At 44.8% G+C, this 25,321-nt stretch overlaps 1 protein-coding gene and 1 long non-coding RNA gene across 3 annotated transcripts in view; both read left to right on the top strand.

Annotated features, from left to right (window-relative positions):
- The first annotated feature begins 3,031 nt into the window (after positions 1-3,031).
- LOC309526005 lies at positions 3,032-9,789 on the top strand. The gene is made up of 5 exons (XR_014216608.1): positions 3,032-3,150; positions 3,951-3,989; positions 5,617-5,717; positions 8,282-8,335; positions 9,597-9,789. It is a non-coding gene; the product is annotated as an uncharacterized lncRNA (long non-coding RNA).
- Positions 9,790-20,720: 10,931 nt separating this feature from the next.
- Positions 20,721-25,321, top strand: part of LOC309525972 (LON peptidase N-terminal domain and RING finger protein 1-like) — a 35,241-nt gene continuing 30,640 nt past the window's right edge. Inside the window, exon 1 of one of the 2 annotated variants that reach the window (XM_082211791.1) lies at positions 20,721-20,817. In XM_082211791.1, coding sequence (XP_082067917.1) covers positions 20,736-20,817 — 82 coding nt within the window. In that variant the 5' untranslated portion in view covers positions 20,721-20,735. The other variant, XM_082211790.1, reaches the window with a different exon arrangement.

Genomic DNA, 25,321 nt, shown 5'->3' with positions numbered 1-25,321 from the left:
CATTTTCAAAAGCAGGCCCTGATCTGAAAGAAAATGCACATGCAAATATGTTATAGAAGAAGTAAGGTGGTTCCATAAAACAGGAAACCTGATGTATGTTGAGGCTTGTGTATGTCTGTGATACCAGCCATGTAAGTTTGAATTTAAGAAGACAGAACGTGCTATTCTAAAGCAGGGATAGGGAACCTGTGGGTGGACTAGAACTCCTATCATCCCTGACCATTAGCCGTATTTGCTTGGGTTGATGGGAGTTGGAGTCCAACATCATCTGGAGGGTCAAAAGTTCACCGCTCCTGTTTTAAAGGCAGGAAATATCTCCCCAATGCAAATATAATTCTACCATTTGCAGGCCACATAACATCTCTTTTCTATTATGCAGCTAATAAAAGCAATTCCGTAGCACTATTTGCTTGTAGCTTCTGTGCATTCGTACACCCATCCTATCCCTGCTGGAGGTCTGGTACTGCCTGAAACAACAATGGCTTCTGATGTGGCCAGCTGTCCACAATCTTTCCCCAAGCCTTGCTGTTATGTAGGCTCTCTTCCTACCTGTACACACTTAATCACATCAGAGTGGGGAAAGGGAAGCAAGCCCATTCCCTTCTGTTTTAACGACTGCTCCAAAATTAAAGGGGCATCTTGGTATGTTTAGTATGCGACTTACTAAGTACAGCATGTAATACTTAAAGAAAAAAGGACAGGAGTTCTAAGCAGGACCAGATGCATCAGATTTAATAAGCCTGTTAAGTAGATTCCATGGAAATCTATCCACTGTCAACAGCTGAGAAAAAATTGAATTCATGTCATATTATGGAGCTGTCAAAAACGCTAATTGATTTTTCTAACCTGAAACAGAAATGAAGGGTTGTGAATGATTGGCCCCTCAAACAATATGGCTACTGGCCACATTTTCTATAATGAATGACATGAATGTCGTCAGTTATGAACATCTGCTGACAGCGTGGGCTTCATCAGCCAGGCAAGCAACTGGCAATACTCAGAGTGCTGAGAACAAATGGTAAGACTAGAAGCACTTTCTAAAAGTAAAATGTAGTGAAAGTGAAACACAAAGGTGGATTTAGGGCAGTACGAGGAGTTCTGAACTGGGTGCTGAGCCTAGCGGGTGCTGCAGGATATCAACTATATGACATAGTGAATTGAGCAGGATGGAAGGTGAGAGGTGGGAGGGTGCCGAGTTTTGGCCTTGCACAGGGTGCCATTGAAATTTGAAAGACTAAAGTCTGCCCCTGTGAAACACATGTGTTACATGTGCTTGTGGTTAGGCTGATTCATTCTATGATGGTCAAATTAGAAGATTTGCAAGTGGGTCTCCATTCTCCCTAAATGTATTTCCCTCCCCCGAAAAAAGCACCTTCAGTTGGAGGAGGAGGGAACTGAGACTGGCAGCCTGGTACCCAGGAAGGAGGAGAGGGTAGTTTTCTGATGCAAATGTCATCTAAGCAACTGTCTGCCCCACAAAGGGAAATATACAGGTGCTTATGTTTTCCCTAATGTGACAACAGAAGTTGGTGTATAATAAAAAATTTCCTCCATGCTAGCAGTGGGCAACACATCACCTATTTATCTGCATGGAAAGGCAGATCATCAGATAAATAGTGACCCTGGAGGGAAGGTGGTAGGTGTCATACTGAAAAGGAATGGGTGTGTTGAATACAGTTTGTGGTTTTGAATGAGGTCATTCTAGGAATAGTACTGCATACAAATCCACACCCCAAAGATGCCTTTTGTTAATAATAAAATAGTATACTACATTATTCCTAGTTCTCCATCCTAACATTTCATAATGAAGTGGTATTTCTGGGCAGAAAGCCACATAACGGCTTCTTCCTCCGGCTTCTACTTTATTACTGCTTTGGACCCTAATAGGCAGGTTGCTCTTGCAAAGCAAAGAAGCTGCAAGTGAAACACAAGAGGAACATGCCAGCAAGTCACTTGCGCAGATGGGATATCTGTCGCTGGAGCAGCAGCCACCTAGAGCAGACAACAAAGTCCACAGTGAAGTTGCCGAGCTCAGAATATTTGTTTGTTTATGGCCTGCAGGGAACAATCCTTTAAAGATGCTGATAGAGTCATACCTTGGATCTTGAACGCATTGGCTCCTGAACGATCGAAACCTGGAAGTGAGTGTTCCGGTTTTCAAATGTTCTTTTGGAAGCTGAACATCCAATGGGGCTTCTGCGGCTTCCAATTGGCTGCAGGAGCTTCCTGCAGCCAATCAGAAGCTGTGCTTTGGTTTCCGAACGTTTTGGAAGTCAAACGGACTTCCGGAATGGATTCCGTTCGACTTCCAAGGTACGACTGTATTACATTCCCCAGAGATGTGTCTATCCTTAGTTCAGATCTTGGACCAGCCACTCTCATCCTGACCTTCCTTGTAGGATTGTTTTGAGGATCAAAGCGGGGGGGGGGGGAGTATTTCTTATATGCTACCCTGAGTTCTTAGAGGAAGGGTGGGATAAGAATGAAATGAGTGAATAAACTCTATGAGCCAGGAGAGAACTCTGGGGCACCCACCCCCAAAGTTGATAAATAAAAAACAAGTTCTTGAATCAAGAGATTTCACCCATTGCAGCTCTATGATTAGGGAGAGCGAGGAAGCCAATGCTGAGACTTGCAGCTTACACTACACTCCTTCAACCAGCCTGCTGACCTTAGGAGACTGCTATCCCTTAAGGTTAGCAAGATTCAACTATCACTGCAATCAGCTCTTGTACGTGGAATGGGGAGTGGGGAGATGCAAGACGGTCCTTTGACTCAGGTGGCCAATAGTATTGGTCTGCCCTGCAGCTGACCACCATTTGATTCAGTGGCTTAATTCTAACTGTGGAGCAATAAGGGAAAGATATCTCAAATGTGACGCAGAATTGTTCTGACTGCTTTGAACCAGACCTTTCTGGTAGAAGGTATGCCAGGATTACAGAATGAGGTTTGCCTGAGCAAGGACAGCATCTACGAAAAGGACACTCCCTGATTGTGTGTGGTGCCTGGGGTGGGTGGAACAAGTTTTTCTTCTTGTCCATGTTGCAATATGGGAGGAGAGAGCACAAATGACAAGGCGGCAGGGACGGAAGTTCCATAGGTCAAAAGAACATTGGAGAGGCAAGGCTGCTTTTCTTTCTTCCCTACCAGGTAAGGTTGCTTTCCTTTACCTGCTTTCCTTTTCTCCCATTAAGAAAATGTAACTTGATTCTCATTCTGTGCTTATAGAAGACACTATATTTTGCACGTGCATTTTGAAGGAGTCTATTGATTTTAGGCTGTTTGCATTACATATCACTTACTGAACTAAGGTTTGGGACATTTTGCCTTGCGGCATAGGTTCTTCACCTTTTAGGGGGAGAAAGAGGCTGTCTCAGTTGTGGATTAAGACTTCACCCAGAGACAAATCTACAGGAGAAGTAAAAGTTAGGGCTTGCCAGATTTGCATAGGAAAATAAGCATATGCTAGATGGTGAAATTTGCATTGACTTTATGTGCCTCAGTTCCTCTGTAGTGGTTTTGCTGGTTTATTCGGCCTTAGCTGGGGAATCGGGAGGAACTAAACTTTTCCTCTTTTGCTACACAAAATTAGTCAATTTGCTTATCCAGTGCTGGCTAATCTGTCCGTGTATGTTATATAGGGGTGATGGTGGGTGAGGCCAAATAACAACAGGCAAAACCAGATTCTTTTGTATGTGCTAGGATGATATATACTCTCTCAAGGCAAGCCTCCTGAAGACAATTTAAATCAGGGTATTTGGAGCAACCCCATGGTAGAAATATTTAGTCTCCCATGTAAAAATCCCCTTGCCTCCAATAACCTTTTCACAGTCTTTTTCTCCTGCCCCTTCCAAATCCTTACCAGTCCCCTTGATATACTGGGAATGTGCATTGTGTGGCCTTAGGAAACAGGTTTAAATACTAATACATCTACATTTCCTCCCGGCAAGAGCTGCATCACGACTGAAGAATGTCTTCCATTTTGAAAGGTGGGTCACTTTTGCTTTGCATCTATACTGAGAATACATCTGTTAACAAAGAAGAAGTTACATGAGGCTGGGTGAGGTGGTTGCCTCAGGCGGCACCTCTCAGGGAGCATTACCCTATTCCCTTGCCCAGCTTTGCCGTTGGTCTTCCCGGCCTCTAGGCGCAGAGAGGGACTGGTGGCAAAGCTCTGTGGAATGCCTCCCCTCCTACTGAGTCAGCGAGAAGGGTTCTATCACCTGGTAGTGTGGTGGGGCTTTGCACTGGCTTCCCCTGAAAGGGTATGCAAAACCCCTTGGCCGGTGGGAGGGAGGGGATCTGGAATGGATTTCCCCCACCACCTAGCAAGGGAGACTTCTTATGAAACTTGTTCCCCCATCGTGTGGGCAGCAGCAGGGCATTTCACCTCAAGCGTTGGAACCCCTTGGGCCGCACTGAGAAGTTAACATAATAAAAACTCTCTCATATCACCAGCACCTGTTTCCAATTGTGCAGCGTTCTGCAAGCCCAATTGCTATGTTCTACATCAACTGTCAGAGTCTCTGAATACCTGCTGCTGTGAACCACAAGTGGGACGTGCTTTCAGGCTTCCCATGGGCAACTGATTGGCCACTGTGATGAGTCACTGCACTGGATAGGCCTTTAGCCTCATCCAGCAGGGCTTTCTTATGTTCTTATGGACAAAATGCTGGTGTTTGGCATTCTGAAATACACCTGATCCCTACATCTCAACAGAGCAGAAAGTGTCATGAACAGCAGTTACAATACTGAAGCCTTCAAATACTCAGTGTCGTATCTGAGTTGCCCCTGTAGTTTCTAATCTTCGGAGATGAGTGTGTAATGCCATTCATAAACTAAAGCAGGCTATTTTCTGGCAAGACTAATATGCCCAGCTGGTCTGTCCTCTTGGCTTCCTGAAGGCTCAAGGCTGACTTTCCTTTTTCCATATTCCTTCTCACTTCTGTTCTGAGGCCATCAGAGATAGGCATCTACTTGATTATAGATCCTCTGTGAAAAATCCAGACAGTAGAATTAGTCTTTTGTAAAATGTACAGCTAATTTCTTGCTTTTTTCCTACTAGTACACTACCAAGGGTTAGCCAATATGATGCCCACCAGATGCTGTGAACTCCAGTTCCCATCAGCTCCCGTCAGAATGGCCCATGGCCAGTGGTGATGGAAGGTGTAGTTCAGAACATCTGGAGGATACCTCAACTATCCACTAAAGCAAGGATAGAAACTAGTTGCTCTCCAGATATTGTTGGACTACAGCTCCCATCATCTCCCATACTGGCTGAAGCATCCAATAGCATCTGGTGAGCTGTAGGTTCCCCATCTTTGCAAAAAAGCATGGATGACCAAGTTGTGGCATATGCAACTGTGGTTTGTGGCATTCCTAGACTGAAGGCTGAAGGGCCTTTGGTAAAGTGCCTATAGCAGAGAAGCAGACCTGCAAAGCCTTGGCATGTGGCACACTTGGCAAAAGCAAGGATGGCCACCACTGCAATAGTGTTTGGAAGTTTTCTTGGCTGGGGAATGCAGATGAAGGTGATGCATCTTTGACTGCACTTTGTAAACGTCACAGCATCCCTGCTTCCTGTTTCTCTGTTTTCTTTCATCTCATAACCATTAGTGTTTGGGAGAGACGAGAAGGAAAAGGAAAAAGAAAAGGAAAAGGAAAAAAGCAAGAAAGAGGGTGACAAGAAAGACAAGAAAAAGAAAAAGGAGAAAAAGGTAAGAAAAAGGATGCTGAATTAGAGGTGGCTTTCCTTACAGCTGGGAGGCATGTCTCCACCCAATGCACATTTACTTGCTTGGTTCCCTTCAAGTCCCTCAAGTGAAGCTGTCACCTGTTCATGAGTTGTCACCTGCGAATGTCTCAAATGCACACATCTCAGCTTAACTCTGAAGTCTGATGTAAGGTGGTTTCATCAAACTACATAATAGATACAGACTGTGGTGATTGTCAGGGTGCACATGGCTTCAAACATCAGTGGTGAGAGAGCACTGGAGTCGGAGTAAATGGTTATGCACACACACCTTCAGTCTCTTTCATTTGGTGAGACAGATGATTCCTCAGTACAATGTCCTGAAAGCCTTTGAGTAGTTTTCAAGTAAGTTTTACTTAGAATAGACAGTGGCGGAGTTTCATGCTCCAGCACTGGGGGGGTGGAGAGCAGGCGTGGGTGTGGCTGGCGTTCATCCCGGGGGTGTGGCGCACGTTCTGGGGGCATGGCCTGCTGCCTGCGGGGGGGTGTTGCCCAGCATGGGCAGGGGGGCAGCTGCGATGGCACCCCACCAGGGTTGCGCTGCCGGGGACGGTGCGTTCCCCCTGCCTGCCAGTGAGAGTAGACCCATTGAAAGTAATGGACCTTAGTCATGTTCATTAATTTCAGTGTATCTAGTGTGAATAAAATTTAGTTTACTAGTACTCTTTAAAACCATTCCAAATGCCCCACAGAATGATGGTCATTGGCTAGCTTTGTATATCCTGATGGATGAATTTGCAAAAATCAATACAGTAAACACAATCCAATTTTATGAAGTAGCATGAAAATCTTTAATAACTCATTCACTGTCTGTGCCATATGAAATCATCACATCGGAGCTACTGCAAGCTCGTTTCTTCTGCTCAGATGGCAGAACTATTTATCACTCTGAGGCAGCAGCTGCTCCTGTAAAGCTGCATTGATCCAATTAATTACATGATGTTGCAGTTTGTGAGAATTTGTCCTACAATGGGAGTTCAAATTATAGGTGATGTCAGTGGCCGCAAAGGACTGACCACATTCTACCAACATCCTCCACGAGGAATACATTTACGCAGATCAGGAAATTCATTTATTTGTGTAACACTTCAAAAAGATATATACAGTAGTTGCTTCACTTTTATATTCTCTGTGCCAATGTGAGTCTAGGTGGCAAGAAGAAAGATATAGGAATGTGAAGGGTAGTGAAAGTTTGGAATAAAGGCCTATGACTGGAGGCTATGCAAGAAGGCTTAAAACTCAGAATCTTTTACAGACACAGGCTAAGATTGTGCATCTTGGTAAACCACTGTTGAGAAGAAGTGTTTATCTAACTGTGAGGCTCCCACACAGTGGGTCCGCAAGACATGACATGCCACAATCACTATTTGGCTATGATTCATCACTTGTTTTCTTAAGACCTTTGAAAGCAATGCAGTTCAGCTGACTGTTTCCTCCCTGCTCTGTATGTGAGTCAACCTGGGCCCAGCTTGGATAACTAAAGGGAAATTTTTAATGGGGGAAAATGCCTACAGAACTCAGCATTTAATAGGGAGATAGAAAGACGCTGTTGCGAAATGTAGGGAAAAAACAGCTGGATGGGTGTGTAGCATCTTTCAAAGGGCACATGATGAGTGAGCTTTTAAACTAGAATGAGAGTGCAGTGATTTTTTTTACCCTTTAGAATCCACTTTCATGTTCCCACATCACAGCATAGAAGTCCATGACTGGCACAAAGTGCATCGACATGCATTGAAGTCAAGATGCTAATTCGGCCCCAGGTGCCTTCTTTCAGTTACCTTCTCATCCTGCTTTGTTCATTTATGTAAGCTTTGGCAAATGTCGAGGATTCAAAATCTCAAAAGATTCCCACCCATTTATCGGCCACATTTTTTTAAAAAACACTCCCCAAATTTGCCATATGTCTTGTGATGGTAGGGATGGATGGATCTGTCAATTTAGGTTCTCTGGTTTCTCTTTCCCCCCATTTTGACTGCATCCACCCGGTCCGTGACGCTGTATAGCTTTCAGCATAGGCTGACAATGCATCTCCTTACTCTGACAGCCGAGGAATGTTGTTTTTATGACCTGCCTGAAAAGTATGGCTGTTTGGGGTTGGTGGTTTTTAAATGGTTGCTTTTTAAAAAATTTATGTTGTTGTTGTGTCCTTATGGGGAAGGGTGGGTAAGAAATTGAAGAAACAAATATACTGACTAGCAGCAGCTCCCCATGAGTCTTTCCCAGGCCTTTCTAGAGATACCAGGATTGAATCTGATACCTTCTATATACAAAGCTGTTTTTTGCCATAAGCAAGGGGGATGGTTGTGGCTCCGAGGCAGAGCAGACGCTTTGTATGCCAAAGGCTGCAGATCCGATCCCTGGCATGTCCAGGGTAGGGCTGGGAGAGACCCCTTTCTAAAAACTCTGAAGAGCTGCTGCAAGTCAGGGTAGATGATGCAAGCCAGGTGGACCAATGGTATGTTCCATGTGACTGCTAAGTTCTGTGTTCTGTACCACCACTGGTCTAATCGCTTGGTTTTTGCTCCCTAGCATGATGGGAAAGATGATGACAGCAGCAGCAGCTCAGACAGCGATTCTGAAAAGGTAATTGGATGCTTGGTAGACTGAATGGGAAGGGGTTCAACTGCTGGCAGGTAGGTAGGGATGCTGAGGCTGAGGCTGAGGCTGATTATTATTTGGTCCCATATTTTAGCGGACAACACTTTCCCCTCCACCTTTTATCCAAGTTAAAGATAGAGACACTTTCTAAATGTTTGCCTTTCAGCAGACCTGCTGGAAAGCTAACTGGCAGCCCTGCCTATATTCACTGCCAATGTACTAGCAGCAGACACGGTCTAGTCCTTCACAGAGGTCATAAACCTTTGTCTGGGCTGTACCACTTCAGACTTCAATTGGGGACCTTTATGTTGCAAGGCACTCCGTGGTATCAACAATCATCCATCTCCTTGACATGCCAGTTTATGCTGTGGGGGTTTCATTGTACAGTGGTACCTTGGTTTACGAACTTAATTTGTTCCTGAAGTCCGTTCTTAGACAAAACCTGTTCTTAAACCAAGGCATGCTTTCCCTAATGAGGCCTCCCACTGCTGGTGCCCTTCCACTGTTCGGCTTCCGTTCGCAAACCGAAACACTACTTCCAGTTTTGTGGAGTTTGTAAACTGAATAGTTCGTAAACAGGGCTGTCCGTAAACCGAGGTACCACTGTATGGAGAATTACACAATCGCATAACACCCCCATCCACACCCAATGGCAGTCTGAAGTGGTACAAACCAAATGAAGGTTTTAGTACCCCTGTGAGAAGTATTGGCATATTTATATCCCACCTTAAGATTGGATGATCGTTAAGGCGGCTTACAGTAGACTGCAATAATGTATGGACATTTACTAGCCTGAAACCCACACCACACTTTTAAGTCCTGTTGCCAATGGATGGTCAGTCGGCAGATGATTCCTTTGAAGTCCCAGTGCAACTGGCGGCTGAAGCTGAATGTGTTTTTTCTAGCAGGGAAGGGGGTAAGCAGTTTCCTATAATTGCTCCTTCTTTGGCTGGTGGATGGGCCAGACTGCCCTCCTTCTTGCTATCATCACCCTGCATTTGCATGCTCTGGGCAGATACAGTGAGAAACTGTGTGGTCTTAGGTACAAAAGCACTTGTGTCTCTGAAGAAAAGAGAAGCAATGGCAGTGAGGATGAAAACTTTCCCTGATAAAAGATCCCTGCTTGAACTGACAGAAGCTGCTGCTTTTTGGAATGTGGTTACCATAATGAAAGGCGAAAGAGGGTTGAGGGATTGTGAAATGTTCCTCAGCTCCAAATTACATTCTCTCTTCTTGTATGCCGCAGGCTCGCAGTGGTGACAAGAAGAAAAAGAAGGAAAAGGATTAAATTTGGGGCAGCCAACAACTAGCAGAGGACATGAGCCGAGTTGCCTAAGAATGTCTTCAGGGCATTTGGAAAGGAAGAAAGAAGTGTCTGGGTTCAATGCGTGTAAAACGGAGTGTATTTGTTTTGTTTTCCATTAAAACTTAATACTCTGCTTAATGCTCCCTTCATAAGCAAGCTGCTTCTAGCCTTAGTGAAAGGTGATAATAACTAAATACCATTGTGGTAGGATTCACATTGTGGAATACCCTGTTGCAGGAAGGATCAGCTCTATAAAAGTGAGGTAGCAGTGCCACCAGCTGGTGCTACAAAACTGCTGCATCTATACTCTAAATCTTATCTAACGGATGCTTTGTCAAGCCTTTTTCAGCATGACTCCACAGTGCCCAACAGAAAACAAAAATGCATTAAGCATGCATGCTAGGCTTCTGGCACTGGTTAGGTAATTATGGAACGTGGTCCAATCGTGTAATGGGACTTTCCCACCTCCCCCCGGCGTCTCCAACCCCACAGTCCCTAAACTTGCTCTGGAAGGTTGGGGGCAACCCCAGAACAGAAGACAAGAGAGGACACAGATTTTGCATATGCTAACGGTTATCTGCACATGTAGAAACAGTTACTGGATCCCAGGCAAGTCAGCATTCCTGACCCCGCACCCGGCACATGAAGGAAATATAATATGCATTCTCATAAGGTCTCGTCTCATGCTCATCAAACATTTAGCCAAACACGTTTGAACATTCCTGCTGAGTTTGTTCTTAACTAATGACTACTATGGGTATGTACTTTTTAAAAAATAAAAAAAATTGCTTCACAAAGTGGGGAGGGGATGATACTGGAAGAGACCTGTGCAGGAGCTGCAAATTAGAAGCTACTATCTTTAATCCTAAATGTCGAACAAGTGTTCAGATGAAGTTGTTTGATCCCTAACAAAGCAGAGAAGATGTTAGGGGGTCTCAGAGCTCATCAAAAAGTAATGTGGGAGCGAGAGGGGAAATAACATAGGAGATATCTGAAATCATAGAACTGTAGAGTTGGAAAGTAATCTAGTCCAACCCCCTGCAATGCAGGAATATCAACTAGATCACGCACGACAGGTGGCCATCCAACCTCTGCTTAAAAACCTTCCAGGAAGAAGAGTCCACTATCTTCTAAGGGAGACCGTTCTAGTGTCAAAGTTATTCCTGATGTTTAGTTGGAAGCTCTTGCAACTTGAATCCATTTTACATAAATGAAGCATGTCTATAAAGTAGAAGAGGGGAATGTGTTTTGTTGTGGGTTTCTCTGATTCCACATGTGGAGACTCATAGACTTGGATCAGCTAAGTTCCAGTTGCTACTGAGCTCTGAACTTGCTTTGTGGCAAGTCACACTGGTCTCAGGCAGTCATTTCCCTATGATTCTAATGTTGCAGGGGATAAGTTTGGTTATAGGTTTTCTTTTTTCTTTATATTTGTATTCTTATCTTGAAACCCAATTAGAAAAAATGTTTTTGTTTTTTTAAGTCATGTGGATTGACAGTAGAAAGGCAATTTGGAGAGAAGCTCTTTGTGCTTTTAGGCATAGATTCATTTATCATATTTATATCCTGCCTTCCCCCCCCCCCCTGCAATGGGAATGGGATGAGCTAGATGACCTTCAAGTCCCTTGCAGCTTAATGGCTCTAAGGCTCTGGGGTCTGGACAGCAGAACTATTCAAGTCAGGGGTAGCCAATGATATTGGATTCATAGAATCATAGAATCATAGAATCATAGAGTTGGAAGAGACCACAAGGGCCATCGAGTCCAACCCCCTGCCAAGCAGGAAACACCATCAGAGCACTCCTGACATATGGTTGTCAAGCCTCTGCTTAAAGACCTCCAAAGTAGGAGACTCCACCACACTCCTTGGCAGCAAATTCCACTGTCGAACAGCTCTTACTGTCAGGAAGTTCTTCCTAATGTTTAGGTGGAATCTTCTTTCTTGTAGTTTGGATCCATTGCTCCGTGTCCGCTTCTCTGGAGCAGCAGAAAACAACCTTTCTCCCTCCTCTATGTGACATCCTTTTATATATTTGAACATGGCTATCATATCACCCCTTAACCTCCTCTTCTCCAGGCTAAACATGCCCAGCTCCCTTAACCGTTCCTCATAAGGCATTGTTTCCAGGCCTTTGACCATTTTGGTTGCCCTCCTCTGGACACGTTCCAGTTTGTCAGTGTCCTTCTTGAATTGTGGTGCCCAGAACTGGACACAGTACTCCAGGTGAGGTCTGACCAGAGCAGAATACAGTGGCACTAGTACTTCCCTTGATCTAGATGCTATACTCCTATTGATGCAGCCCAGAATTGCATTGGCTTTTTTAGCTGCCGCGTCACACTGTTGGCTCATGTCAAGTTTGTGGTCAACCAAGACTCCTAGATCCTTTTCACATGTACTGCTCTCAAGCCAGGTGTCACCCATCTTGATTCTCATCAGCTCCAGCCAGCAAGGTCATGGATGATCATTTCAGCTATCTGCCAATCTCCCATTCCCACCACCCTTCTGAGTAATACCCCTCCCCACCTTGTCACTATATAGAAGGGTCTGGCAACTTCTGTTTCAGTGTATCTGAAGAAGTGTGCATGCACACGAAAGCTCATACCAAGTACTAACTTAGTTGGTCTTTAAGGTGCTACTGGAAGGATTTTTTTTTATTATGGATGATGGGAGTTTGGAGTCCAGCAACCTCAGGTGGTCATCATACTGGCTAACCCTAGCTTAACCTACCAAAGGAGCCTGGTTTTTTGTTATTTAAATTGGTCAAGTATAGCTGATTGGTTGCTGTACAACCTGGCTGTATAACGTAACACCCTTTCCAGGGTTCTAGCCAACCAGCCAATCCCTTTACTAGGATTGGAAAACACCCACATGTATTTCATTACCCCCTTTGACACACAACCTTGCATAAAATAATCAGTATATAAACCAAATGCCTGTTATATAAGGCATCGGAGGGTGGAGCAGAGAAAGCAAGAGAGCCGGTAATGATTACTTAAGAGATATCTTGTTTACATGCATCCACTCATATTTATATAACCATGTCATCACACACAGGTTTTCTTTAGGAGTCCCTGAACAGAACATCTGAACAACAACCATAGCAGCATCTTACTTAACTATGAGAAATACTCAGGCGAGCTCACGCATAGAGGAATAATTACAGGATCTCTGTGCGTCAGGCACCGTCTGAAAAACAAAGTCTATATTGTTGGTCTGCATCTATGTGTGCATGTCATGAAGATCTAAAACTCTAAAAACCACGTCAAATAACATCTGGGTAGCAATGTTGTGATTGTATTCTAATGGATTTCTGTTCTGAACACTCGGAGGAATGTTACGGTAGGGCACCCTTATGGAAGGGAAGGTATCTGTGGTTTTGGCATTTGGATAGCTATCATGTGAATGACTACCAGTAGATGCAGCTTGTTGTGAAATGGGATTAATAGTAGAAGCAACAGAAGCACTATTTAGTTTGTAGCGGTCATAATCAGTGTCTATAAAATTTATGAGCTGGCCAGAAAGAAAGGATCTTATGAGGAAGAAGAATCAAGGAGATTCTAGTGGCTGGCATCCTTGGGAATCCTTAAACCCATGGCCCTAGCAAGAGGGTCCAGCACTGATCCCCAGAAACCCCTTTTCCTGTAACTGGGACACCACCTTGCCAGCTTTCCTCCAGTCCTCAAAGTAATTTTCTGTATGACGTGGAGAGAGCCAGACAGATGATATATATATTTCAAAATTAAATGTAACTATGCTTTGCTCTTTCAAGGGATTGAAAAGGCACATGGTCAGAGGCAAGGGTTTGAACCAAAGGACAGAGAGAAGGAAAAAGAGGTCCTCAATGAAAGTGCATGGCTTCCTTCAAAGTACCTTGGGGAGTACAGTTTGTTATGAGTGCTGAGAATCGCAATCTCTGTGAGGGGTGAGCTACAATTCCCAGGATTCTTTGGGAGAAGTCATGTGCTTCAAATGGATGGTGTGTGAATGTGACCAAAGCCGCTTGGGAAAGCAGGATGAGCCATAAAGAGCTGAACTGCAAGCCAGGTCAACCTGACCGGACTGTCATATCTTTGCTGAATCAGTCGTTGCCTGCACTTGCGCGATGCACATAATGATAAGAAACTATGTTGATGGTTTTCATGCCAGAAGCGACTTCTCACAGCTCTAATGCTAAAAGTACAAAACAATCAAAATCCAGTTCTGCTTCTCCCACCTATTAATGGGCAACATTACCTGCAAGAGTTCCTTTCCCAAAATTTATCAGATCTGTAGAAACATTTCTGTTTTTGTGAAAAGGCTTCATGGTTTTCCGCATGTTGGTGCATCAATTGCATTCTTTCCCAGAAAAGTTTCATTTTTCTACAATTGGAACCTGCTTTTTAAATGCACTTGAAGGTACACCTTGGGAAAAGCCCACAGGGTGGGTTGTAGGTCTCTAGGCTTGACCAAAGTGCTTTGGAAGGATGTAGAACTCCATAAATGTTTTGTTCTTCCCTTGCTGAGATGATAGGCTTTGCTGTGACATAACTTGAAAGCTCCTGTTATGTAGCAACCTCCCGACGTGTGCAAAAGCTGGTGTTCAGACTCCCTGTGATTGCTGAATCATTAAAACAAGTATGATTCACTCAGTGCCTTAAGTACATGATGGTGATGGTGGTGAGGAGAACCCCACAGATTACATATTTGTCCCAATTTAAGAGCTGGTTAGCATTTCTGTCTACAGTGAGTTCTTCTAACTAGCAGTCCACCCACCTGCAGGCTTTGGAAAGATGAGAATTTTGCACAGATGATGGAGTGTCATCAAAAATTCCCCACAATTCCCTCATGTTTTGGCTTGATGGAAGCCTGCTTCCACTCCCACAAGTGGCGAAACATCCAGGGCAAGGCTGTATGTGTCACGCAACCCTAAGTATTTTATTCTAAGCCAGGACTGCACATGCTTATTTAGAAGTACCTTCTACTGAATTCAATGGGACTTCCTTCCAGGCAGAGTGGATAAAAATCAAGGATTTTAAAAAAATAAAAAATCAGATTTTAAAAAATTTTAATCGGATTTTTAAAATTTTTAATTGGATTTTTAAAATAAAATGCTTTTGGAGGAAAAATCTTTCAAAAGATAGTTTTCTATTTAAGTTACGTTATAGTCCAAAGGCTATTCAACAGGAAATAAGGATTTGTTTCAAGTTTTTCATGTGTGCTAAAACTCAGTCTAAGTTTTCTTTAAAAAAAATTGTTTAACCACATCAGCTAACAAACATGGATACAGATGCTATAATGTTATTCTTTTAGTTAAATAAATTGTTTAATTGTTATTAAGGAAATAAAGTACAGCAGAAAAACTGTCCAAATATAAACAGTTAACTTATTAAACCTCACAATAATTTCATAATTGTATATGTATTTCTAATAGTATAACCAAATCAGTAATTTTTGATATAAACTGTAAATACTACTTATTATTCCAAAAATGAAACCTTCATCTGGTTGTAAATATTAAGATTATACCAGCAAGAATGAGTCTTTCTTTTTAAAAAAAGATTTAAATCAAGTCTCACTGAATAGTGATTTAAATTGTGATTTAAATCAATTTGATTTACCGTATATTTTGCTCTATAAGACTCACTTTTTTCCTTCCTAAAAAGGAAGGGGAAATGTGTGTGCGTCTTATGGAGCGAATGCAGGATATACAGCTATCCCAGAAGCCAGAACAGCAAGAGGGATAGCAAGGGAGCATTCATCCAAGAGTCAATGTGGTTGCCCCATCTCCCCAATAGATTTCAAATCACTTGTATTTCTCACCAATTTTAATGTTGGGCCATTTTTTTCCATCCACTTCTTTTCTGATTCGGATGCCGTCTGTTGGTGAGGGTTTTTAAAGAATAAATAAATAAGGGGATTTGTTGCCCAACCATCTCAATCCCTGTGGTAGTGTTCGACCAAAAGCTTTCATGTTCAGATACAGTCGCAACCCTGATTGTGTGACTGAAATCAAATGGATTTATTATGGGGTTCTTTTAAAAAGTGCAACTGACAGAAATTTGCTCAGAGCAAAATTTCGCGTGGATAATTCATTCTCAACGGTACCATCTTCCATCATTCTAATTGCTACAGCAGTAGGAGCAGTCGGATTCTTCAAGCTCACTTTAAACTCATGGTTAAGTTTGTGGCCACATCCGTCGCTGCCCCATACCTGATGACGTCAGGTGAGGGGTAGGGGGCATGTTTTGGTGGAAATGGTTTTGTGGGGCAAGTTGGGATCCCAGGTGGGTTTCATTTGGCCCATGGACCAGAGGATCCTCACCCCATCTAAATTATCATAATTATTTCTAAAGCTAGCATCTTATATAAACTATAATGTGCAGATTTTATGCAAGTCTGTATCCTCTTCTGTCCTTGGGGGGGAGGGGGTGATGTGTAAGTGACCTCCAAGAGTGTGATGGCCTGGGACTCAGGCTCGGACTTGGAACCAGAGGAGACTCAGTCTGCACCGGATCCTTTGCCTCAGGTATCATCTGAGCCAAGTCTGGGGCCTGATCTTGAAGAGTCCCAGTCTGCACAGGTTCCCCTGCAACAAACACCAGCTGGGCGGAGTCAGGGGCCTGAGCCTGCCCTGGCTCCAGATGCGAGAATTACCTTGTTGCCTTCAGCTAGGCCATCACTTACAGCTGCTCCATTACCGGTTTGGTCAGGGGAGGCTGAGGTGGCCTCTGGGTCTAGTAACCCACTGACGTCTCCCAAGCTGCAGAGACTAAGGTCTGAGAGAAGGAGAGACCTGAGTACTCGCAGGAGGAGTGCTCACCTTTGGGCGAGACAGGGAGGTGAGTTGCCAGGAGATCAGTACTGGCATCTACCCCGACAAAGATAAAAGGCTGTCAGACCCCGCCCCAGGTTGCAGGAGCAACATTGCTGTATGCTAGATCCTGCACCTGTCCTTGCCTCGTGTCCTGCCTTGGCCCTGTCAGACTGACTCCCAGCGGAACCTTCGGGTTCTAGACTGGTCCTGGACCATGTTTCACAGGTTACCCCCGGGCCCAGTGCAAAGAGGGAGAGAGATTGAGAGAGAAAGAGTCTGGTTGAAAGTAAAGCACCTTAGGGCTCTCTCTTGGAATCTGATAACAAATCAACGGCTTTGATGTCTCTTTACAGGAGTCTGTATGCTTCTGGTCTGCTTGTTGCAATCACATCTTAAGTCTCAGTAATAGATTTGTTTCTTAATGGGTGTGCCTAATAAACCTGTTTAAAATTCCAACGTTGCATAAAGGAAACATCTACAGTATAGAGATCATTTCGCATTTCAATAAAAGGTATCATATTTTGTATTCTGTTGTTCAGTCAAGCACCAGTTATGGCCAAATCACACTCTGCAATACTAGAATATATTCCCCAATCAGCCCCAGTTCATATTAACTCATACTGTTGCAAGCTTTGGCAGTGTTGCTTGATTTCAAATAGGATTGCCAACTTTTGAATCAGCTGCTGCTGTCCCTTTATACCAGTGTTTTGATCTGTGGCTTACTCTCAAACCAGGGTTTAAACAAACCAGAGTTCCCAAAGTTCAAACATCATAATGCCATGGCTTGTTTGAAACCAGTCAGTGAAGCTTATAATATCCATCTTGGGGTGTGAAACAGGAAATAAGGGGAGATGGAGCATGTCAGGCTCCCTCACGTAGTGGGAAACCATGCCTTCCAATCACAACTGAAAACAAACTTTGTGTGCGGCAGAAAAACAAAGCAAAGGCAGTTTGAAAATGGACAATGACAGACTGAGAGCTGGAGCTGCCTGAAGGAGGGATGCAACTATTGCTAATGGGGAATCCAAAACAGGATTAGCATTTATTCTGTCTGATGTAAATCTCACTGGTCTCAATATGCTATGCTGGCATATTTGAAAATAACTAGAAATTACAAATACACCATAAATCTTCACTTTTTTATTGCAAGGAAACAGAGCAATAAGTGGCAAACCTCTCAAATTTCTTACCAGCAAGGGAAGTGGGGCATGCCACTCCCTTAAAAAAATTCATTTTTAAAGAAGATGTTGAGTATTGTTAAAATAATTAGATAAGTTAGGAATGCTTACGGATACTTTGTGGGTTAATAACGTTGTTATTACTTAGTTATATAACACAACCATCAATATGCACGGCCCTCTACATAACAAGCACAATCAACCAACCAACCAAAAAAAGACAGGCTGTTAAACTCACAATAACAGGCATGGATGCGGAAACCTTTGGCTGGACTCCATATCCCATCAGTCTCGGTTAACATGGCAAATGGAGAGGTTTGTTGGGAGCTGCAGTTCTGCAACATCCCAAGGGCACCAATTTCCCCTCTCTGAAATATCGGCTTATTTTACTGCATAAGCACACCAGCCCCCTCGGTAGCATTTCACATCTTAAAATGCATTTATTCCACAATCTGCATGACGATGTAATGCGTAGAGAGTTTGTTTCCATGGCAATCAGCTATTCCAATTTTCTTCTCTGAAATTACCCCCGATAACTTCTTTGTGAGGGGGGTGGGAAGTCATGTGTAACTTTGAATGCTAAGGGGAAGGATACATAAGATGGTGTACGATTAGCAAACTTTGCATCAAAAGACATTGGTGAACTGTGGGAAATTCGTGTTATGCCCAAGAGAATGAAGACAGCTCTTGATTTCCTACACGGAAGACCATTTTGGAAGTCTTGCTTTGGAATGGAGTCTATGGTCTGAGAAAACATTTCCTGTGATGGCTTCTGTGTGGCTGTGGTAACATGCAAACTGGCTCTAAGCTCAGCGATGAATGTGTGTGAACTGTTTTTCTGAGACTCCCTGATATTGTGCCCATCCCAGTAGCCATCTGCCTCTGCCCTCTTTCGCAGTGCTGACTACAATGGTGTTATGAAAGGTGGCCAAGCCCTGCTTGTCACTCAGCTCATATGCTGGAAAAAGAATGGTGAGGCTCCTTGAGAGCTTCCCATAATCGTCTGTGAGATTCCCATAGGCTGAGAGAACAGGTTGCTGGGCTAGAGGGCCCTTTGACACTTCTTCTTATATTCTTGTGTAATGGCTGCTTGGTGATCCTTAATGTATGTCTGTGAGTGTTAAAAGATGGGTTCTTGGTACCTAAATCTCTGGAATATTCTGAGTATTCCCTGGAGGCCCCTTGGCTTAATTGAATGAAGGCAGGTGTGTCTGTGAAAAGGAACAAAAGAGAAATTGCGCCTTGAGATTCAAGCTTGGAGTTGTAAGCAAAAAGTACCTGGAGATCTGATGTGGGGAAGTGAAAATGCTGTTTTGGGCATGTTTAGTTTGTCTCCATCCATGTTCTACATGCATATTTGTAAAGAAACTCAACTATTCAAAAATATCATGTCTCCAGTGTTCTCTGCTCCAAAGGAAACCAAACCCAGGTAAGCAGTACCACCACTCTTGTTCACACAGATTCCCCCTTTCCCACCTCATCCATCCATTGCTTGTACTTACAAGCCCCCTGACACGAGTCGATTCTATCCACGCATGGCATCCAGCAACCGCAGACCAACACAACTTGCACCCCAAATGGAAAGCAGGAAAGTGCACTATGTGCAGAGCAAATAATTCAATGAAGTTTCTGAAATCTGACATCAGGTAATTAAGAAAGTAGAAGACTTTCCCAAAAAACGTGTGCCCATTTTAGAGACAGAAACATAACATTTAAGATTGATAGATGTAAACGAAGATTCTTATTTTAAAAAAACAAACAAACTCTAAGAGACTATTGCAGTTTTATTGCATTCTGAATTCAAGATGGTAGATTCTCCTCACCCTCTCAACTTTGGCAGAAGAGTGGGACCACCTACCTGCCAATCACCTTATGTTCTAATCACATTGGATGATTGAACTTTAACAGCTGACAAAGGAGGTCCCTGTAACTGCCCATCAGGGCCTACAGCAACTTCCTCATAATGCTCCTTTAACTGGAGCATTTTTTCTTTCTTTCCAAAGCAGAACTCTCTAATGCCACTCATCTTCAAGCACTGACAACCAGCTGATCGTTGGTGCTTGCAATTTGCACTTTAAAGCTCAATCTGCTGACTGTTTGAGGCTTCAAAGCATCTTCCAATTCCGACCCCCCTTTGGCCCAGCCCTGTGTTTACGTGTCCCACACCTGATGTCAGGGTTGTGCCTTGGCCCAAATGGTCTGGTGGGCCAAATGGGGAGGCCTGGGGGAGCTAAACAGGCCTATGGATTGGCCACACCACTCCTATGATGGGGGACAAACAGAAGGGGAACTGAATTATCCTGATGGCTCACAAGTTACCAGATACGTTATTTAGTGCATTTCTATCCTGGCGATTTGCGCAAACATTTGAGGCAGTGTTCTTTCCTCCATGTCCCTTTTAGCCTCATCAGAACAACCCTATGAAATTATTTGGGTCTCAAGGGGAAGGCTGCCCCATGGCCACCCAAGTAAGCCTGACAGCCACCCAGTAAATTATGGCACCTTTGTCCCCTACTGCTGCGTTGTCCACACCACACCCAAAAGGCCACTTCCACCAGGTTCTTCCATGGGCCCTGCTCCCTATAAGGAAGGGAACAGCTCACCTACCAGCTACGCCTTTCCCTGGCACTTTGGTTCTTCCGAGCAAACTTGCCTGGGATTGCTCGCGCTGCTCATTTCATGAGCAATCATTTCAGATCCGGAACATTTTGTACTCTGCATGCAAATACTTCCCGAGAGCGTCATTTCACCGGGGGAAGCATAACGACGAAGAGGCAACGCCGAGCTGAAGGGCTATAGGTTGACTAAGGGCTGCCTGCGAGAACACGCAGAGCTGACCCAGGAGTCTTGGCCTCTTGCAATGCATCAACTGCGCTTCGCAAGCAATCGCCACTCCCTCCTCCTGGTTGGGGACTTCAAAACAGATCCCAGTCCCCCCCCCCCCCAAAGTAGGGTCTTCTCTCTCTCTCCCGTCTTCCCTTCCCGCCCCCACCTCCAAACTCCGAACTGCCCATTTCAGAGGTTATGAAACGCGCTCCGCAATGGCTGTTTCACAACAGGGGCGGGCCGAAGCCGGCAGCCAATGGAGCAGCTTTCCGGCTCCATCACATGGGGCTACTCCACATTTTATGTAATATTTGGGCCTTTTCTGTTGTTGTTTCATGTTTGTGCGCGCGCCTGTGTCCGGAAGGTAACCAAAGGGGTCGGAAGCAATCTGGCGAGTGAGCAGGAAAAGAAAAGTGACCGATTGTGCTTTTTCTGTTTGCAAATCCTGCCGCCACGCTTCTCCCCTCCTGCTAACTCGCCCCAAGTTGATGCACGCGGAGAGGCGGCCGGTGCGCCCTGCATGAATCCAGAGGCGAGGGAGGAAATCGGATGCTTTTCGCTTCTCTCTCAGCCTCTTGGAAAGGGGAGCGGATGGGCAGCGCGTCGGCGAAGTGGCACGATCGCAGCAGGACCCGTCAGAAGAGTTTGAGGAGAAGGGGGCGGGTGGAGCTCGCACTTACACAAGCAACCTCCACTCCTCCCCGGCCGGCACCTCTCCAAAAAGTAACCTGCTCGCTTAGTTTCCGCGCAGACGCGGCAGGGGAGCGGCGGGTGGCGCGCTGCGAGCGAGCTTGACTTTTCCCCGGTCGTGGTGGGGACAAAGGGTCATCCTCCCCTGCGCCGCCGCCTCCCTCTGTTGTTTTTGTTTTGGTGTCTGTCTGGATGCATTTGAAAGCTTCTATGTCTCGGGCGACGAGGCTGAGCAGGCACCTCTTGGGTGAAAAGGGATGAAATAGGGGCAATAAAAAGGGGTGGGACGACGACCCGCAATAAACAAAGGAAAGTGAAAGCGGAAAGCTGCTCTCATTGCACCAGCTGCTGCTTCTCGATCCGTTGCAAAGTTCTCCGGAGTGCGCTCTGCGTGGGGAACCTCCGGGGAAGAGCGCTGCGCCTTTAAGAGCGAGCGAGCCACTCGGCTCGTGGTCTTGCCCCCCCCCCCCCACAAAAGCAGGAAGGTGAACCTCCCGGCCTTTTTGGGAAAGTGTCCCCGGTCGCTGCAGGAGGCTACTTCGCCACGCCAAGTTGCTCCCACGGGAGACTCGGCTTTCCAGGGAAATCCTCTCCCCACCCCTCGCCCCCCGATTCCATCCCCGCTCTTCTTTTCGATGCCGCTCTTCTTCAGAGGCGATCGCCCTTCGCCCGTTGCCCTGGGAGGCACCCTTTAGCCAGCCCCGCTGCCTGCCTGCCCTCTCTCTCCGTGGCAGGAGCCATGGAGATTTTCCTGTGCGCCTTTTGCCAGCGGGCTCTGTGGGACCCAGTGACCGTGTCGTGCGGCCATACCTTCTGCAGAAGATGCCTCGGAGGAGACTTGCCCTCCAAGTGCCGGCTGTGTGGGGGGAAGTCCGTCCTGCTGGGATCGCGGACGGTGGCCTGCAACGTCCTGCTGTGTGACCTGTTGGAGAAATGCTTGGACAAAGGCACTCAAGTGGCCAGGCTGAAGACCGACTTGCAGGAGCTGCTGAGAAGCAGAGACTACCGGGCAGCGCTGAGGAGCGTGCAGAAAGGGGTCACGCTGGGTAAGCGTTGCATGCCCCAGAGATGCCTTATTGGGGACTGGGGACACTGACGGGTCTGGTGGGGGTGGAGGGACAAGGCAGGTTAATAGGGGGGCTTTGACGGATTTCTTTCGGGAGTCTTGAATTTGAAGACACACACCCCGCCGTCGCCGGTTATGCAACTTGTCACCGTATCGCATTGTGTAAGCAGCGAGGGACAATCCTCGATAACAGTTTGTCGCCGAGTTCCTCGTTTCCTGCTCGTTACAGGCAAGAGACTTTGCGGACACGGAGCCGCCTTCCGCGTATGCCACATATGCATGTCGCATTCTGCTAAAACAGCTCTTTACTTTTAATAATAATTAAAAAAAATATTAATGCAAACTTTTGGGAAGTTTGCTTCTCTTGCAACTTTTTATGCTGCGCGTGTGTCAAGGAGAAGAACGCGTCCAGTGGCGATGGTGACATCAGAAAATTACTTATACAACGAGGGTTTGTTGGTTTGTCTTTTTATAGAAAAAAGCATGGCTTTGCCTTATATGGCAGGCACAGCCCTTTTATAGGGCACCTCGTGGGACCTTTGAAAAGCTGACCTATGCGAATTGTGCTGCCGGATTTGCTGGATCTGTTCAGGGGTGTGGGGAACATGTGGTCGCCTTTGGCTCCTCTTTGTGGGCACAGAACACAAAAATAAGATAGGGTAGGGCATGGGAGCAGCCAGGATTTTTGTTAGGGGGCAGGCCTTTTGTTGGGGGGGGGAGAACCTCAATTTCCTATGTACTTTTATGGAGGTTTTTTATGGGGGCAGCTGCCCCCCCTTGGCTAAGCCCATGGGGTAGGACTTAGTCCTTTCTGAACTTACTAGGCAGTATGACTTGCCCAAGACAGTGTGGGGATTTGAACCCAGTACATGCTTTGCTGCACAAAATAAAAGTGTAACGCACAATGCTATTTCTTCCCTGATCATAGAGCTGGAAGGGACCACAAGGGTCATCTAGTCCAACCCCCTGCCACGCAGGAATCTTTTGCCTGATGTGGGGCTTGAATCCACAATCCTGAGATTAAGAGTCTTATGGTCTATGGACTGTGCTATCCTTCCCTAGAGAAGACATACACTCCCTCTTTCACCTCATCATTTACATGCCCACTCCCCAAACTCAGGGAGTGTTGTGATTTCCACCCCAGGCTTTCTTTAAATAGTTGGCTGATAGGCAGAAATTCAACAGACTCCTGGTATAGAGAGGCAGTGAAAGAGAAAGCTGCACCTATTGAATTAGCATGACATTGTGTTGGGGGGGGGAGTAACCATCAAACTGAAGAGGAGGAAACTGTCAAGTGGAGGCTGGATGAGCTTATTCCACTGTGCTAGGCTCACCTGTTTTATGAAACACCTGTGCTCTGCATTTGAGTCATTGCAGACTCTGAGCTGGTGTTTTATAACAGGCTCTTAACAAATGAAGAATGATGTGAGGGCCTCAGCAATCCTGTAAAGAGATGAAGGTCTGAATCAGTGAAGCCTGTATGATCCAGCTGCTCTTGAATCCCACAAGCTCTAGGTCACCTCAGCTTTACCAATCTCAAAGGCAGTCTTCCTAGATTCCTCTTTAGGCTTATTCAGGAGGGAACATGTTGCAGGGTGCAAATAACTCTCTGGATAATATAGATTAAAGCTGTAAGTCTATGCATGCTTACCTGGGAGTAAGCCCCATTGAACACAATGTGACTTGCTTCTGAGTAAATCTGCTTGGATCTCACTGTTAAATCCTTTAATTTAGCACTTGGTTTTGGGGCGTGTGTGTGTTTATATAACACAGCACAAAGATTTCCGTTTCTGTGACGGTAATCAGCGGTTAGCATAAAAGCTAGCCCTCACTTTGGGTCATGAATTTCTTGTCAGGACTTGCCTGTAAACAGCATGTTACGTTATTTATGTTTTGTAAATTCAGCAAAATATGCATGACCAGCAGTAGTCACAAGGATTCATTTAGGAATTAGCTGAACATTTATTCAGTTTATTATGGAGAGATTTATATTTCTTGTGTAGAATTCCAACTATATTCCTGGTTTTACAACAAGAAACTGATCTGAAATTAACCTTTAATTCCGCCATGAGCTATAGTACTGGATTCACTTTTGTGTCTGTAACCATTTAAACCACTCTCCCAAACAGCTTAATGGCTTGTTTGTCACAAAATACCTTTATTCTTCTATGGTATTTGCATATAGATAGACAGTGTGTGTGTGAGAGAGACTTTCCTGAAAAGGCTGGTCCAGATCAGTGATTTTTTTATTCAGTTGTAAAATCCTCACCCTTTCTGTCAAACTTCTAGCATGAAAAGCTGACTGCGTAGTTTGTTGGAGTCAGTTTGGGTTATCACATTTTTCTTCTGGAGACACTGTGCCTTTGACAGCCACGCAGCAGGCAGATATTCAAGAGGTGCAGCTCTCCCAACCACTGTCTTTGTGCTAGGAGGGTTTTTGCATGTTCAATTTCTGCTTGTTGCTTTGCTAGTAACGGTTTAGAGACTTGGTCAGGAAAATAAGGCAGCCCTGTGTATTTAGTTAATATTGCCTGTATGATAGAAAGTGCTCTTTCTTCAGCTCACCTCTTAGAGCAACAATTTAATGCATTTCACAACAGACAAGAGCTTCCTTATGGAAACTCATCAAACTGGCATTCTGTTGTTTTCAGAGCCACATTTATTGCTCTATTCATCTTCATGTCATAATTTCTTTCTATTATTGCTTTGGTTTGTGAAAGAAACAGCATGCAATAAAATCCAGGGAAATTGAAACCTTTTCTTTTTAGGCTAGTTTAATGTTTCTTCTCTTCAAAATTATGATTGCTAGGACTCCCACCTCAGTCAAATATTTTCTAGTAGACTCAACTTAAAACAAACCTTTGGGATCTTCTCTGCCTTTAGCAGCAATCCTTTACACAATTACCTGTGAGTAAGCTGCACCAAATTTAAGTGGGTTAGAAATAGGTTCCTACCAATCCCATGTTTTTGTATAATCCTAAACCTGATTTCCGAAGTCTGAAATGGATTGCGAACAATATTATTTTGATTCATTAAATTTCCATCTTGCCCTTCCTTGAAAAAGAGCCCAGGGTGGCAAATAGCAATGTAGTAAAACAATAGAATTAAAAAA

The sequence above is a fragment of the Podarcis vaucheri genome, assembly GCF_965113315.1.
Source record: "Podarcis vaucheri genome assembly, chromosome: 2".
Lineage (NCBI taxonomy): Eukaryota > Metazoa > Chordata > Lepidosauria > Squamata > Lacertidae > Podarcis > Podarcis vaucheri.
This window is presented reverse-complemented; position numbering and strand designations above follow the sequence as displayed.